Raw genomic sequence first — 17,058 nt, forward strand, 5'->3', positions numbered from 1 at the left:
AATGTCGTCGGCTAAAGTCTGGACTATAGCCGACGAAATAATGTCGTCGGCTAAAGTCCGGACTATAGCCGACGACTTATACGTGTGTCGTCGGCTAAAGTCACCACAGACGAGCTTTTCCCGACGAAATCTTAGCCGACGAAAGGTCGTCGGCTAAGATCTTAGCCGACGAATTAAGCTGACAGGCCGACGAAAAATTTTCGTCGGCTAAAGTGCTTGTCCTGGTAGTGATGTATATGTGTATGTTTGTGTGTGTATATAAAATATTTGTATGTATGTTATATGTGTTTGTTTGTGTGTGTATATAGATATATTATATAGAAGCACACACGTTTAGATATGGCTAACAGAAAGATGTTTGATGATATGATGATATACATATTATTCTATGTGTAACTATGATGACCTGGTTATATTATGTATATGGTTATGAGGCAGAAGACCAGTAAAATGAAAGATGGGTTAAGAGCAAAACCTATATATATTATATAGAAGCACACACCTTTAGATATGGCTAACAAAAAGATGTTTGATGGTATATATTAAATATATATACATGTGTGTGTAATTACTATGATGGCTTGGTTGTATTGTGTAGATGGATATGAGGCAGAAGATTAGTGATATCAAAGATGCTAAAAGACCAAAACAGTTTCGTGAAAGCATTACTGACTCTGAGATAAGTCAAGTATATGTTGATGTCTTTGGAAATTAAAAACATTGAGTTGTGAGAGGTTTTGGATTAAGAGTTAGACTTTATGATGTCCCTGATGTGTTGGTGGAAATAGAAGTTCTCAATTGGAGGTTCAATCACTAAGAGAAGAACATGAGAAGGAATTGGATAACATTAGGAAACAAAGCCAAGAGAGAGAAAACAAGCTCAGAGAGGAAATGAATTAGCAAGCAGTGATAACATCTGATAAATTGAAATGTATGGAGATGCAACTACAGAAGCAACAAGTTATGTTTGAAAGATTACTCAATGCAGGTTTCATTCCTAACAATAATATCGCAATGAGTGGTTCAACAAATATGAGTCTTGGAATTGAAATATGGGCATTCAAGAGCTCTCTCGGAATATCAAGTGTCCTTCCACTTAAAGCACCTCAATTGCCAATGTCTTCCATTATGCAGCATAACATGCAGAGCTTTGATAACGTTTATAGGCCACAACTTCGTACAACAACACTAGCGACCATGTTCTGAGTTGTGGTTAGAAATTCTCAAGTTTATGCACTCTTCTGTTTTATGTTTTGTTGGTGTTGATATAGCTTGCTCAAAATGGAAGTATTGGTGATGCTGAAGTAAAAAGAGAGGCAGATGTTTTGTGAAGAAATTGTGATTAATCATTTTGTTTATACTTGAGATCAACATAGCATGGCTTTATTTTGGCATATATGAACGCTCTGTAATGCAAATGGTACAAACTTGGGGTGCATCTCAGCATCTGTTATATATATATCTATTACTTAATTAACTGCCTTTTGATATTTTAGTATCTCATACTTGTGAATGTCATTTGGGTACTGGAAAATTTTAAATTATATAAATTATATTTCATGCAAGTATTTGCTGAATTTAATATAGAATGGAATAAATAGATTAAATGAAAATGAAAAACCACATATAAATATTTTATAATTCAAATAAATTCTTCCACTATCTGCTTCAATGGTGGCTTTATATGTATATAACAATAAAACAAAAAACCAACATTGTTGATAATAGTGATATGGTATAGTTATAATATGAATGAATAAATCTCTCCATCAATCATCACATGGGTGTGTTGATTCAAGTCATCATTGCCTCTCAACAATACTTCTAATTGACACACTAAAAAAGTGATGGTGAGAGTATTGTCTGAGCCACGCCAGCAATGCCTTCTAATCAAGAAATGGTGTGAACAGTCGTGGTTGTTACTTTTGCCTACCAATAAATGGTGCCCAAAACATCAACTCACTCCATTAACAATGGTGTTTGTTGCCCACATTTCTGGTAGTGAAAGTTTTGACCTCCAAGTTGTTAAATCGAATTGTGTACCTATCACCCTCAAAACACATCAACAATCGGTTCTTAGGTCCCCAAATTGTGACTAAGGTTCTTGTCAAAGCCATAGAAAGCGATTGTTTCTTCATGGACAACAGACGTTCTACTACGTATACGTGAGGTGACACAGCCACACACCCGCAATGTCAAACAACACCTTTCCACACTCATTGATGGCTAGCACAGTAGCAAATCGAGCAACAACTTCCTCTGTCAAGGTGGATTGAGATAGAATAGAGAGATTTTTGAGCGTCCGATGAGAGAAAATCTAGAATATGAACCTTACGGTTACGATGTGTTTGAATACGAGTGAATTTTCAGGAATTTAATAAAAAATAAGGAATTTCTAATTTTTTAGAACTGTTTCCCCCGATTGGATTCTTATCCGTGGAATTAGCAATTTCCATGGGAAAATAAGGGAAATGAAATCCACACTTCCTAAATTGTATTCCACACTCCCACTTTCTATTTTTTGTAATTTAAATTTTGTCTTTAGTGATTTAACTTTGTCTTCTTATGAAAATGATGACTAAAAACAGAAAGTGGAAGTGTAGATTACAATTTGGAGAGTGTGGATTTCGCATCCCAAAAATAATCATGGAATTTAGAAACTTAAATTTCCGACTTAAATTCCTCACAAAATAGAAAGTGGGAGTGTAGATTACAATTTGGAGAGTGTGGATTTCGCATCCCAAAAATAATCATGGAATTTAGAAACTTAAATTTCCGACTTAAATTCCTCACAAAATAGATGTCATTTGTCAATTCTCTTGACTGAGGTTAATTAGTCTAAATACAAACTCTTGTCATTTTAAAACTATATATCATGAAATTCAAACAACAAAATCCTCAATTAATGGAATTTACGTTCATGGAATTGTAATTCCCATGATTTTGGAATTTCTATGAAAATTGAAATTACTTTATGTAAAGAGAAAATTTTAAGAACAGTACATAACAAATGGTCCACTCTTAATTTTGATGTTTCAAGTTTTAAAAGAATCATAAAGGTACATGACATTAGAATTACAATACTTACATGACGTCAGTAACGCCGTTAACTCTATGTAATTTCTTAATTTTCAAAGGGTGATTTTAGGTTTTCTCCATTCTCCCTTTTCTTTATATTTGTTTTACTCTTTTTCTATGTATATAATTTTTTAATTTTGTTAACTCAGACCATAATCTTAATGACTTTGTTGTTTGGAAGTAGATCACTGTATTCCGTTTTCTGTTTTAATTTTGGTCTTCTAGAAATTATTGTTTTGTTATTAGTTCAACAATGAGAATTGGATCTTCTATGCTCAAAATGATTTTGCTGCTCAAAAAAATTTATTACTAGTTCAACAGTGAGAATTGAATTTTTTTGATTTCTCTCTTCTTAATAATTATTAATTTTAATAATTTATTATTGTTAAATTAGGGAGTGACGGATTTGTCCTTCAACTTTTAACGGAAAGCAAAAAAATAACGGAAGGCATAACGACATGTACATATTTTTGGTTGAGATTAGAAGTTCGTGTACTTTTATAATTGTTTTGAGACTTGAAACACTAAAATTAGGAGTTAATTATTTATCATGTACTGTTCTTAAAAATTTCCCTTATCCAAACACAGCGTTAAAGTTTATTCGTATTTGACAAAGCATACACCATTATATTTTTTTAGTTTGCTTTTTGAATTTTATCAAATGAATTTAGATTTGGCTATGGCTATTGTTCAATATTCAGAAAATAAAAAAAATAACCATGGGTGCAGAGATCAAATTAGTTGGATTGCATGAGGCCCTCGACCCGGGAGCCCAAATTAACCCGACCCGGGGAGTTCCACTTTAACCTAACACACACATTCTCCTTCATATAAATTCTCTCCTTTCCGCCGCTCAGCTCTTTAGTCTAAACAACTCCGTCTCAGTAGCAGCAGCTAGGGTTTGGTTTCTCTGCCTCGCATCCATGGTACCCTCTCTCTCTCTCTCTCTCTCTCTGTTCCTCCCTCTATTCTGTTCTTCTCCGATTTAACAGATCGGAATCACTGACTCGTTTTTGCGTGTCTGAAACTACAACAGGGTAAGGGGACTGGAAGTTTCGGTAAGAGGAGGAACAAGACCCACACTCTCTGTGTGAGATGTGGCCGCCGCAGCTTCCATCTCCAGAAGAGTCGCTGCTCTGCTTGTGCCTACCCTGCTGCCCGCACCAGGAAATGTATGAAACCCTTGTCCTTTTGCTTCATGGTTTTGAAGTTTTGGTTAGGATTTATGAGTACCCAGAAAGGAATTTTTGATTTTGATGAGGGCTTTGTGGTAAAGTTGTTGCCTTTGGAATTGGTGTTGTTTTGGGTTTTTGATTGGTGCTTGGTGCTTTTGTTTTTTTTTGGAACAGTTAACTGGAGTGTGAAGGCTATCAGAAGGAAGACCACTGGGACCGGAAGGATGAGGTATCTGCGCAATGTGCCTCGCAGGTTCAAGAGCGGTTTCAGAGAAGGTGAAGATCGTTTTAGTTTTGTGTTCTTAGTTGTTTGTTAATTGGTGTTTGCAATGGTTTTGGATTTGTGGCTGATTTTGTGTGATTGGCTTGTTTGAACAGGGACTGAAGCTGCACCAAGGAAGAAGGGAGCTGCAGCTTCTGCTTAAGTGAGAGTGTCTTATTCGGTACCAGTTATAGCTTTACTAGGGCACTTTATGATTCTAAGACAAGCTCTTTAAGAACATTGTTATTGTTATTATCGATGGCAGAACTTATATTACTGCTTTGAGTTTTGAACATGAAATGTATCAGACTAGTGTTACTTTCTAATTACATGATGGTTTGATGATATATGAAATTCTGTGTTTTTATTGTTTGGACCATGAATGATGCTTAATCCGTGTTTAGTTGATAGAAAATTGGGAGGAGTTGACTAGCTTCTTGGTTTCGGTTATCTTTTGTTTGAGCTTGTGTCTCCTCCTAGTGTTGTGGACAACCCAACCTGTTAAGTTGAATTTGGTTTCTGAAGGCTAACTACTAATTGGCTGGTCTCTTTAGTTATATAGAACCTCATTGGACTGTAGCTTTGCTTTCTTTGCTTTGTATTTTTTCTGGCTTATAAGATTTTAACATGACAAATGGTAAAAAAAAACAGGCAGTCTGTTGATGAATTATAGTGTTTGTTGCTTGTAGTGGCTGGGCTATTCAGTCTGTTGGCCAAGTGTTGGTTAGTCTATATCCTTGCCAGTTGCATGTAGTGTGTGCTATTCAGTGTGTTGGCTAAGTGTCTGTTAGTCTATATCCTTATTAGTTGCTACGAAGTAAAATTGATGTGGAGGGATAGTTGCATCCATGCTTTTCAGTTTTATACACCTTGTTGAAGTAATGAAGCATACTAGTTGCCACCACCAATGAAGTTCCAGTACAGTTCATTTTTAGCCTAGACCCTTTATATCTTTTCTTTCCACTTGGGTTCAGTTGCCACTGTATTTCTTAACCAAGTTCTTTTAGGTGGCTTTATTTTGGTGTATCGCTGTATTAATTTCACTCAGGAGTAGGAAGGTGAATTATAGGTGGTGTGTTTCACAACTTCTGCAGCATCTATGAACCTCATGGCTTGAGATGTCGTAACTATGATTGGCTCTAGTAGTTGTAAAGAGAAGAGAAAACATGCCGTTTTTGAATAACCTTGCATTGTGTCAAATATGATCTCATGGTTTATCTGGTAAAGGAGCTCAAGTAAATTTTATCCAAATGGCCAATAGATCTTGAGCATCCAGCATATCTTCCCCTCACTGTGATAAAAAATCTTGGGGTAAACCAAACCCCTCTCCATAAATGGTGCTGATTAGTTTGAGGAATAGCCCTCTCTAAATGACACACCACAGTGTTCATTCTACATTTATCGTTCGATCATCAATCAAACCTTAAACGTCATGGCTGCTCCTGACATTGACCACAATGGCCAAGTCTGGAGATCTCCATAGGGACAGAGCTTCAGTATCCATGCGCAATACTTTGGATTGCCAGCAGTGAATGGTAACGAGTAAATAATGAGCAATGACATGTAGCGTCTAACGAAGTTAGTAACCTTCCAAACATGCTTGTACATAGCGGTGTTGAGGTTCATGAAGAAACACTCCTTTGCTTCTTCTCGTCGTTTCAGAAACCAAGACCTCTGCTCCAAACTCATAAGTGTCATCAATGAGATAACCATTTGATGCATAAACGAAATCTTTGAGAGGGATGAACCGATCAAAACCAGCCAAACCACCAACAATGGTGCTATAAATACAGTACTTGTTCTCCTTTCGAATGTTCAAGAACCAGGTAGCTCTCTTTCCCCTTGTGCCGATTAAGCAAAAACAACTTGTAATCAATTGGTACAATCTTGCCGGGTCTTATTGCTTCTTGTTCACCCAGTTCCAACCGTGAGGTGAAAGATCACATCGGTTGGCATTGCTTATGTAATAGACACTGAATGAAAGTTTACCAGCGTTCTTTTTATCTATCTCTAACTCTTCAAATCTCTAGTGATACAATCTAGAACCAACTTTAAATCACCTTCGACCTCCAAACAAAGAAGAAAAGCCTACAGTCCATCCCTTGAGACTAAAAGCTTCAACTAGAAGAATGTCTACACTGGGAAAGTTGTTACAGGCTGCTAGGACAGGGTCACCTTGATTAAAAGGTTTAATTCTGAAAATTAGATGAAAATATGCAGTAGTGATCAATAAAACCCAACCAAGGATGGATGATTTAGGAGCAATGAAAGAACAAAGAGGCCTAGCAGCCTGACAGGGCCTAGGAGTAATATTTTCGACATCAGCATCACAAAGATGACATGAATAAATTTGATCGTACGAAGCAAAAACTTTAACCTTGGGAGGAAAATTCTGTTTCCACATCTTCATAAGCAGTTTAAATTTAGAGTGACCAACAGTAATACAGTATTGGCTGTCAACAATTTGGAAGCAGAACGTATAGAAATCTTCTTGGTGATTAAAGAAAGGTATTGCAAGGATGTTATTCAAGATTGCCCTAGTCTCAGACAGACTAGGTTTCTAAGATGAGGGTGACTTAGCATCGACAAAGGTGTTCCTCACATATTGAAGAGATCCAAGTGTTTTACATAACTTGGTTGAAACTTTGCAATGTCAAAATATTAAGTTCTTTTAGATATTGTCAAAATATCTAGTTGATCTAAATATTTCAGTACATACTATGGATGACTAAGGCAATGAACTTTTATTACCGGGCAAAAGAGAATTAAACTCGTATTAATATTTTCACTAATCTGAAGATATACATTGAATTTCCTCAAGATGCTAACTAGAGAGCTACTTACAAAATTCAAACAAGAATGAATTGATTCTTTAGTGGCCGATACAAATGATCGTATAAAACCGCCTTCAAAATGAACTGTGCAGACAACAGAATCATGTTGTCATACAAAGCAGATCCATGCTTGTATTTTGTCTAAAAACTTGAACTATGCTCCAACCACTATTGTGCTTTGAACTCACCAAATTTATGTTTTTCTTCATGCACCTCCTTAAATACATATTCCAACTCTGGAAATGCAGATGAAAGCAGCAGCTCAATAAGGTCATAAGCCAGTTGCTTTAAGCAAACAGATGACTGCCCAAACCAAGAAAAGAGGTTGTTACAAATGAGATAGGACAGGCAAAACTAACAAGCATTTTTAACCTTCTAATGACTATAACTACCTGAAGAAAGTAATAGAGATCCTTGGCACATTTGTCATACTCCTTGGTACCAACAAGACTGACAATAGCAGCCGGCGCATTATCTGCATTCATAAGTAGAAAAAATGAGTATGCCACAATCACATATTTGACATGAATTTGAATGGATATACTGCAAGCAAGTCCATAAATATTTATGGGTTCTGCTGAGACGTATGTTTACCAATCATTAATTCATAAACAAACTTTGCACGTCGATCTGCATCCTGTTGCTGCTGCTCATCAAGTCTAGGTGATGATATTTCTGAAGGTCTCTGGCCCTGAGGTGAATTCTGTGGTAAATTTGTAGATGGCTGCGGTCTTCGCTTTGGATGCTTGCTTATAAATATTCCGTCAGGCCAGAGTATCTATTTAGCACAAATAGCAATCCAATTAGCACCGACATAACCTTCCAATTTAATATTATCTTCAAACGAGGAACCAAACAATTATATGAAGAAAGGTGGCAGAGGCGCATTAATCAATAATTTATACAGAGAAGTTAACCTTAGCATCTTAGCATCTTATAATTTAAAATGTGGAACACGCGTAAACAATAAAACAAAAGATAATGTGAGTGTTCATAGTCAATTAAGATGATAAAGGTGTGAAAAGTGAAATAACCGTAGCGTGGTTAGCAAAACCCACACCAACTACAATTTAAATCATTTATTTATTTATTTTAGGTTCAGATTTTTTATTTCTCACCCCACCTTTTCACTTCATTCTTGCATCTTTTCCTAATTTTCCATATTTTTTGCCTCTCTTTTTAAATTGCTAACCAAAAGGAGGGGAAAAAAAAATCATCAAACATGCCTTAAAGATAAAGCACATAATCACCTCACATTCTACATTCAAGCTGATATATCCCTTCTAGAAATAGCTGAACTTTTGTTGTGCTGGCTACAGAGAATGGTAGAACCAACTTTTCATATTGAACTATTCCATCTAATGAATCTTTATTAACATCATCGGTGAGAGTAACTGACAGCAGAATATAATTGTAGTTGCAAAGGTTTCATTCTCAACCAAGGAATTCAAATATATCAGAAACACTAGGTGCATGACGAATCAAGCAAGTAATTTTCTGAAAAAGACAAAAAGAAAAAAATAACATCTATATATAGGATGATGCTACTCACACACCTCATCTATTTTTCTATTACAATAATTCTGTTTTATTTACAAACTTACCCGTTGAATTTGGTTCATGAACGGCTCTCATCATATATGGGGTGTGTGAATAGCAAAATATGGTGTGTGAATAACACAACATCATTAATATTTATATATTCTTTTATATGAGCTCCGTAACTCCAGTCTTAAGAACTAATCAACTTCAAATAGTACCTGCTCAACTCGCTTAATCCCAGAAGCAACAATCGATCCCTTACGCAAAAGCTGAATTTTCTCAATTAACCAGTCATCGAAGGCGTCACCCATCCCTAGTTGTAGAATTTGTTTAGCCACCCAAAAAGCCTTACGCCTGTGGTTTCAGAAGATGCAAATGGCAATCCAGTGTGAATTTGTTGAACTGAATATCAGAGTGCATGAATTAGTCTAGAATGATATATAATTATATAAACAGTACCTGATCCATCCACCATCTTGGAGCTGAAAAATGACATCTACCAGATCTAATATCGGAACACTTAAATTTGGAGGCACCCACTGCATCAGTAAGAGTATTATAAGGAGAGATACCCCAAGAGATAATGATCGATTGCAATAACTCTAAAATAGTAATTATATATCTGTATCGAAGTAGTGGGAAAATAAACAAGATGGAAACATAGAGCCTGGAAACTTACCTCTGTAGGAAGGGTAGGGTCTGTAGCAGCATCAAGAAACAATTCAGATTCCTGTTCCTTTCTCCCTTTTGAAGTCCTTCCTGAGTTAATAAGAGAAGATGCCTGTTTTGGTCCTCCAGTGCCTGAACATGTGCTAGGAGTATTGAGTGGCTTTCCAAAATCTTTACCACGATTTTTGACAGAAGAAGAGCCTTTTGCATTTAATCTTTGCCCATCTCCAACAGCATTATTCTTCACTTGTAAAGTAGAATCCCTAATTCCAATGCCAATTTGTTCCCTTTTCAAGGAAGATGGGTCAACCACAGGTTCACCGAAATTCAAAACCCTTTTACTCTTTTCAGATTGCTTATCATCTAGGCCAACTAGAAATATCACAAAAGATTAATCGGAATTAGTATCAAAAAGGAAAGAGACAGATGAATTTTAAATTGTGCAGTATATGATTATTACCTGACAGTGTTTCGATTATAGAAAATGAATTTGTAAATAAATAAGTCTGCATCAAAAGATAAAACATGATAAGCATATTTCCCATAAATAGAAAAGTTATAATTTTTCTCAGAGAATAACCAATATGGCCTAACCAACATTTAAAGAAGAAAAAAGTATTGAACCTGGGAATCGACACTTAAAAAGTCCCAAACTTCAATGGACCCTGAGATTGTTGGAAGCTGCATGAGCTCCTGAGGACAATGACCGATGCAATTTAGCCCAAGAAGGAACATTAACAAATTGGAGACAAACAACGTTGCAATGTAAGTTGGATGTCATTTTCATATATAAGCTGGCCATCATGATTTAAATAAACAAAAATATGAAAAACAAATATAAGACAGTAGAAGTGGGATTGCATTGTTAACCTTTATGTATTTGTCAAGCAATTTACATCTTTCTTGAACAACAAGTAAATCCAAACCGCTTGACAGAAAATGCTTTGGTGGCAAATGAAGGTTATACTGAGGAAACTCTTTTAAACGCCGATGTAGCTCCTCAAAATGACGAAATCTATAGATAACAACCAATAATTTTGAGTTAGAAAAAGATAGAATATTAACGTTACCAAATATTTAACATATCATTTAAGAATATATAGCCAGCACCTTCGTTTGATTGACCAACTATTGTTATTTGCATCCGTCACAGATATCGAATATACAGCAAATGTTTTTGAGCCACTCTTCACAATATTTGCACCCAACACCTGCAGCAGAAGATATGCAGTACATAATTATTGGTCATTATAACAGAAAACAAATAATAAGCGTGCAGGATGAAGACAAGTTATTGAGTTATAAGGCAAGTACCTCACATTTCAACTTGAAAAAAGTATCTACTGCCAATGAACTTTTCAACGAAGTTAAAGATATAGATGGTGCAGATGACGAAGTGGCTGCTCCACTGTTAATTCTACCAAAACTTTCATTTTCAGAATCATCACTGGAGTCTTCAATATGGGCATGTCCTTTTGGAGATTTGAGTATGTCCTGCCCATCCCCAGACAAGAAGCTTGTTCTCTCAACCTCTTGCCAAACGTGCAACTTCTTGTTGCTTGGTGTGGATCTTTTCTGCCTAGGCCTCTGGAATTTCATATTCCCTTTACGAGACTTTTTTGCAATATGGCGTCCAGAATTTTCAAGTGGGTGATGGATGTGAGATACAGTCATACCTCTATTACTTCTACCATCCCAAACTTTAGTTCCAGGAGAATCAAGACCTGTTGCACCGTCGCTTTCTTCATCTTCAGAAGTATAAGAAGTACTGCTTCCTGAGTCAGTCTCCACCAACCGCGTAGGACTGTGTTGATCGTCTTCCTGATCCAAAGCAACTGAAGAGTGATTTGATATGTTTTGACCTTGTGGGCGGAAAGAGTTGTTCACCTTAACCTGATTGAGCTTAGATACAATTTCCTTATCTGTGCCTGGAATCGACTTCCCTCCTGAGGGACCCTTTGGTACTTGCTCCTTTATCGGATTTTCACCTTCCGTCTTTCTGTAATCTCTCCCTTTTGCCCACATATTTTCAAAATTTTCAGGAGCAAGGGCTTGAGTCTTTCTGCGAGATATCAGATCTAACATATCTCCCCATTCTCCTCCTGAGTTATGCCGTTCTATGACTCTTTCGTTGATACTTTGGGAGTTCATTCGCAATGAGTTCCATGGACGAGAAGATGGGGTATCAATCGAAAGCAATGGGTCTTTTGATCCATTCACCTTTTCTGCTGCAGGTCTGTCTACTGAAGTTCTGGACTGTCCATTTTTCAATTGAACGAGTTCAACACCGGTAACAGAAGGGTCTAAGTACTTAGAGAAGTGATCGGATGAAATCATCGACGACTCCTCTTGTTTGGACTGAGATTCCTCTTGTACCATGGTAATACCTTTAGATTCGTTCATCTTTATAACCAACTGTTCAATTCTTTCATTAATAAACCTGTCACCAAAAAATAGAAGAGACTTTTAACAGCATGGAAACATACAGAAACATGAATCAGAGAAGAAGATGAATACCTTGGACTAGCCAAGTTGAGGACAGGTCGCATTACTGCACAAGCAAGAAGCTCTCTGACAATATAACGGAACAAAGTGCACTGCAGATCTTCACGCTTGAATGTGAAAGAAATAAGGCCATCCATCAGATGCTGCAAAACCTGCAGACACATGATACAGTAAACCATAAACTGAGAAACTGGATTATATGAAAAGGGACAAAACTTTGTCCCTTAGTTGTTCCAGATAAAGTTATAACTTCACTAAGCAAAAACAAACTACCTTGTGCTCCGCTTCAGCAGAAAATAGAGCAGGGTGCAATTTGTTTTCAGCATCCAAGATGAGTCTTAATTCCATATCTCGTTTTTCAATTGTCAGCAATCCTGATTGTTGCTTTGGAATCTTTGCTTGTGTTATGCGAAAAAGCTCCAAGTGAGAGCATATGAGACTGATAAGGTCCCTGCACCATCGTAACATAAGATCTTCATAAATCTTTCTATTCTATATTTATAACACCCTGCTAAGCTATTTTAGTGACAATAACCTTGTGAGAAGATCAATAAGATTTATATTCCTCAAGCGTGCTGAAAGCTCCCCAATAACACTGTTGACAATGCACACAAGTTCCTCTGGACCTTGTTTATCTGGTGTTAGACGAGAATACCAAAGATCTGTCACAAACTCAGAAACTAGATGCCTGGTAAAGTTTTCTATAGCGTCCTCAACAACAGGAGAATTAACTTTTCTTCTCCACTCAGACCTTCCAACCGTGTTAGGCAGTGGAACTGGTTTGCTTTGGATAGCATTATTTGCAGGGGGTGGTCTATTGTTGTACGCTGCAGTTTTTCTTCGCATGTCATAATCCAGAGATAAGTAGCGAAGGATTACAATCAAGGAAGCAGCAGCAGGCAAGTTGACCAAAACATTGGAGCTTGTCACTGAAATAAAAACAAGAACACTATGCTCCATAACAAGGAAACAAAACCATGAACATCACATACAGCAAGCATGTCTATCACCCTAGCTTCTAACACATAATCAAAATATACCCAAATAATAGCTTAAGCATGCCACCTCGAACTATATCCAACTAGACGAATACTCAAATATGCAATGTCTGATGATGGAAGATAATGATAACTAACCGATTAGCTCCAGAAATTGATCAGTTGCTTATCTAGATAGAAATGCAGTTTACTTGAACCCCTACTTAGCACAGCTCAAGTAGCTATCTATCGAAATAGTATTAAATCTACTAGCTGCACAATGCACATTAACACTCTCATCCTCACAAACACCCTAATATAATATAAACACCAAACTAATCCGAAACTAAGCATAACCTCCTCATCCCAATACCAAATTTTCTATTCGAAACAAGCACAAACAACACGGAACTTACAAGACATGAGATATGACAAGCCAACAACGCAAACGGCGAGGAAGACAATTCGTTTCTTGGCTTCCTCAACAAGGTCACGGACATTAACCAGCTGCCTCTGCGCACTCATCGAGCCCAAACAAGAACCGACCCAAAATCAATCACGCAATTCTACTAGAATCTCTCTGATCACAGCCCCGATCGGGTCGGATGCCCAAAACGAATCGGACCCAGTGCATTACGAGGATCGAGGAGTCTGGGGGGATTGGTGCTTTGATTGGGAAATGAGAAAGTGGGGATTGGGGAAGGGGTTTGGGTTGAAGGGCGAGGAGGAGGACCGTTAGGTCTGGGTGCTGGTGGCTTTGGCTTGGCTTGCGTGGGTGTGTTTGTTTGTGAGAGTATGTGTCACTTTCGGTATATGATTATTCTGGGTTTGGAAATTTCAGCTCTGCCAAACGCGGTACTGAAATACGAGCAAGAACAATGATTAAAATCTCTACGATATATCCGATATATTCCACGATATCTTCTTTTTTAGAATACCGATATATCTAGAAAGGTAAATATCTTATCTTTTATCGTATTTATTATATTTCTCCGATACCGTCAAATATCTCCGATATTTCTCCGATATATAGGAAATATCTTCGATATTTAGGGTATTTATGATATATCTTCAATATATTAAAGAAATATTTGTAAAAGAAATTCACATAAAGAAAAATCACATTCCAACAAATATTTGAGAGATGAGTAATTCCCTCGAGTATATCTGAATGAATATGGACAATCTTTTACAATGGGAGGATTGAACAATTTTTCATATGAAGAAAATTACGATCATGCATCCCAAGATCATGATCATGACTTTAGAAGTACTAGGTATGGAGCGCAAGAGGATACCATGTATGGGAGGAGCAGAGGCGGAGCCATGATTTTTTTTAAGGGAGCCGGTTAATATATAGTTAAATGAAAATCGATCTAATTCTTACCCAATATATTTTAGGGATAATGCCCACTAGCCCTAATTTTAAGAATTTTATTCCTACTAACAAAATCATATTTTAAAATTCCCAAAAGCCAACTTAAACAGCAGAAAGACAAATATACCTTTAATGAATTAAATAAAGTACAATAGACCATTATAAGAGCAGAAAGATAATTATACACTTAATGAATTAAATAAACTACAATAGACCATTATAAGAGTCTATTATAAAATAAAATTTTTATGACCGGATTCCAACGACCAATGATGTTGACTGGACTCCGGCAACCTTTGACTGGACTCCGGCAACCTTTGACCGGGCTCCGGGGACAGTTAACCGGACCTCGGGGGCCGATGACCGAACTCCGAGGACCGTTGACCGTGCTTCTAGGATCGTTGACCGGACTTCAGGGGCCGTTGACCGGGCTCCGGCGACCGTTGATCGGACTCCGGCGACCGTTAACCAGACTCGAGGGGCCATTGTGCTTTAGTCACTTATAACAGTTTCCTATTGGGGGCAATATGTCCACCTATTGGGGGCAGTAAGACCCTTGAACTTAAGATATAAGATAATGTGTCAAGAAAAGTTTTGAAATGGAAGAAGTGGAGTCTCTATAATATTCTATAAGATGTAAGACTGAGAATATAACTTCTATCCAAATTTACACCAAAAGAATGAAAACAAATGACTCTTAACGCTTTAATTGAAGGACAATATGACATACACAAAGAGCATAATATTCCTCCACTAGGGCCTCCTACTAGGGGTAGTAAGACATCCTATTAGGGGCGGTCACTGGGGTCAATAGGGGCAGTATGACTCATACTCCTACTGGGGGTAGTAGGAGGTTCGTCGGGGGGTCTATTAGGGGCAGTAGGGGTCTATTGAGAGCAGTAGGGGGTTCATCAAGGGTCTATTGAGGGCAGTAGGGGGTTCGTCGGGGGTTTATTGGGGGCAGTATAAGGTCTATTGAGGGTAGTAGGGGATATGTCGGGAGGTCTATTAGGGGCAATAAGGGGTGTGTCAAGGGGTCTATTGGGAGCAGTAAGAGGTCTATTAGGGGCAGCAAACATCTATTCCCCTCTATAGATCTCATCCCAACATGAAAGTTACATTATAATAGAGCCAAGTCATACAAAAATACAAAAGTCCTACCTTAATCACTGTACAAAATTACATTATCGTTTCACCCTCATTATTATCCTCATTCGCCCCAACCATACCGATTCCCTCCTTTGTCACGAAAAACATCCAATAAGAACTGCCTATTCACTTCATCATCCACATGGTCAATAGCATTGCAGTAAAGCCCCAACCTCACAATACCTATAATCACATTGCAACACCAATAACAATGATTAAAACGAAACATGCTATGCTAGTTTAGTCATAAAAAAAAAATCGAAAACAGTCAACTTATCAAAAACAAAGCAGTAAGAAAATTGAACAAAAAATATGCAATAATGATAGAAGTCTAAGAAACGATCAGCCATGAAAGCACCAACATGTAAATGCCATTTGAAAGTATCGAGTGCTTTATGCATGATGCAGGAGAAAGATCAAAATCTAAAGAAATAAATGGAATGGATATATACACACCTCAACATTAAGTGTAATATAAAACTACAGGTTCTCTTAATCCCTACTGAAACAACCATGTGCAAATTAAATCAAAATTGCAATGGATAGAAATATCAAAAGGCTAAAAGAGTTTCTCATCAACCAACAAACTGAAATTTGTAATACGATAACAAATTTCATGTATCACTCAAATAAGGCATTATAGTGAATTGGAACAATTTGAGCAGCCTCCTTCTAAGTTCAAACTCCCTCGTGTTCACTCGTCATTACTTCAAACAATTCAATTTATAAACAAAGATAACACTTGGTATAGATGTATATGTATACAAAACAGAAATATAAGATAATAGATAAATCTTCAGATCCTAATTGAATGGAATCTGGATAATTTTCTCACGTCAGTGCCGGTAAATCGTAAAATCAACTACGATTCGATTCTAAACAAGTACTAAACTCACGAAACAAGAAATTAGAAAAGCGGTACTGACCGGACTTAACAGTCACAAAGACGTGAATGTTGAGCTCCAAATCGTCGTCGGCGTGACTGAAATTGAGGCAAAATTTGCCAAGGTTGAGAGTGAACGGTCCTGGATCATCGAATTCGAAGCGAGCCGAGGTCGAATTAGGAAGCCGAAGCAGTTGGAGGTCCTCGGAGGTCGGGGTGTTGCCGGAAGTTGCTATGATCACCTTCGCCTGCGAGATATCGATGTTGGAGAAGGTCGGCCATGTCGATTTGTGCAGCCTCGGCGTTCTGGAGAAGAACGGCGCTGGGGGATCAGTCGGAGAATGATGTGAACGACGAATTGGGCCTCGCTGAGCGTCGACGGCTTCGCCAACGACTGTTTCAGTGCCGACTAGGGCTTCACCAACCTCTTCCTTGCCGTCAACGTCGACCTCCTCTCTCTGGTCAGATCTTTTCAGTCAAAGAGAGAGAGAGAGAGAGAGAGAGAGAGAGAGAGAGAGAGAGAGAGAGAGAGAGAGAGAGAGAGAGAGAGAGAGAGAGAGAGAGAGAGAGAGAGAGAGAGAGAGAGAGAGAGAGAGAGAGAGAGAG

General features: G+C 37.6%; 3 protein-coding genes across 3 annotated transcripts in view; 1 reads left to right on the plus strand and 2 right to left on the minus strand.

Annotated features, from left to right (window-relative positions):
• The first annotated feature begins 3,947 nt into the window (after positions 1-3,947).
• LOC101312272 (60S ribosomal protein L37-3-like) lies at positions 3,948-4,893 on the plus strand. The gene is made up of 4 exons (XM_004304462.1): positions 3,948-4,004; positions 4,115-4,250; positions 4,428-4,529; positions 4,632-4,893. Exons 1-4 carry the CDS (start codon positions 4,002-4,004, stop codon positions 4,676-4,678), a joined length of 288 nt encoding a protein of 95 aa, XP_004304510.1. The 5' UTR covers positions 3,948-4,001; the 3' UTR covers positions 4,679-4,893.
• Positions 4,894-7,239: 2,346 nt separating this feature from the next.
• LOC101312561 lies at positions 7,240-13,567 on the minus strand. Its single transcript, XM_004304463.1, has 15 exons — positions 13,459-13,567; positions 12,601-12,994; positions 12,339-12,516; positions 12,078-12,217; positions 10,875-12,000; positions 10,671-10,771; positions 10,431-10,575; positions 10,185-10,253; positions 10,021-10,066; positions 9,571-9,932; positions 9,351-9,430; positions 9,110-9,245; positions 7,944-8,127; positions 7,742-7,824; positions 7,240-7,652 (listed from the first exon to the last, which is right to left on the minus strand). The coding sequence occupies exons 1-15, from the start codon at positions 13,565-13,567 to the stop codon at positions 7,518-7,520; spliced, it is 3,288 nt and encodes a 1,095-aa protein (XP_004304511.1). The 3' UTR covers positions 7,240-7,517.
• Positions 13,568-15,630: 2,063 nt separating this feature from the next.
• Positions 15,631-17,058, minus strand: part of LOC101301713 — a 2,550-nt gene continuing 1,122 nt past the window's right edge. Inside the window, exons 2-3 of the mRNA XM_004306242.1 lie at positions 16,496-16,910; positions 15,631-15,752 (exon numbers count right to left, since the gene is read on the minus strand). Coding sequence (XP_004306290.1) covers positions 15,631-15,752; positions 16,496-16,910 — 537 coding nt within the window. The remainder of the gene's footprint in view (positions 15,753-16,495; positions 16,911-17,058) is intronic.

Source organism: Fragaria vesca, linkage group LG6 (assembly GCF_000184155.1).
Source record: "Fragaria vesca subsp. vesca linkage group LG6, FraVesHawaii_1.0, whole genome shotgun sequence".
NCBI lineage: Eukaryota > Viridiplantae > Streptophyta > Magnoliopsida > Rosales > Rosaceae > Fragaria > Fragaria vesca.

Coding starts and splice junctions, on each gene's coding strand:
- LOC101312561 (XM_004304463.1), bottom strand. CDS start 13,567: ATGAGTGCGCAGAGGCAGCTGGTTAATGTCCGTGACCTTGTTGAGGAA. Junction 12,001..12,077: donor CTCAACTTGGCTAGTCCAAG/GTATTCATCTTC, acceptor TTTTGGTGACAG/GTTTATTAATGAAAGAATTG. Junction 10,772..10,874: donor TTTTCAAGTTGAAATGTGAG/GTACTTGCCTTA, acceptor CTTCTGCTGCAG/GTGTTGGGTGCAAATATTGT.
- LOC101312272 (XM_004304462.1), top strand. Junction 4,251..4,427: donor TGCTGCCCGCACCAGGAAAT/GTATGAAACCCT, acceptor TTTTTGGAACAG/TTAACTGGAGTGTGAAGGCT. Junction 4,530..4,631: donor CAAGAGCGGTTTCAGAGAAG/GTGAAGATCGTT, acceptor TTGTTTGAACAG/GGACTGAAGCTGCACCAAGG.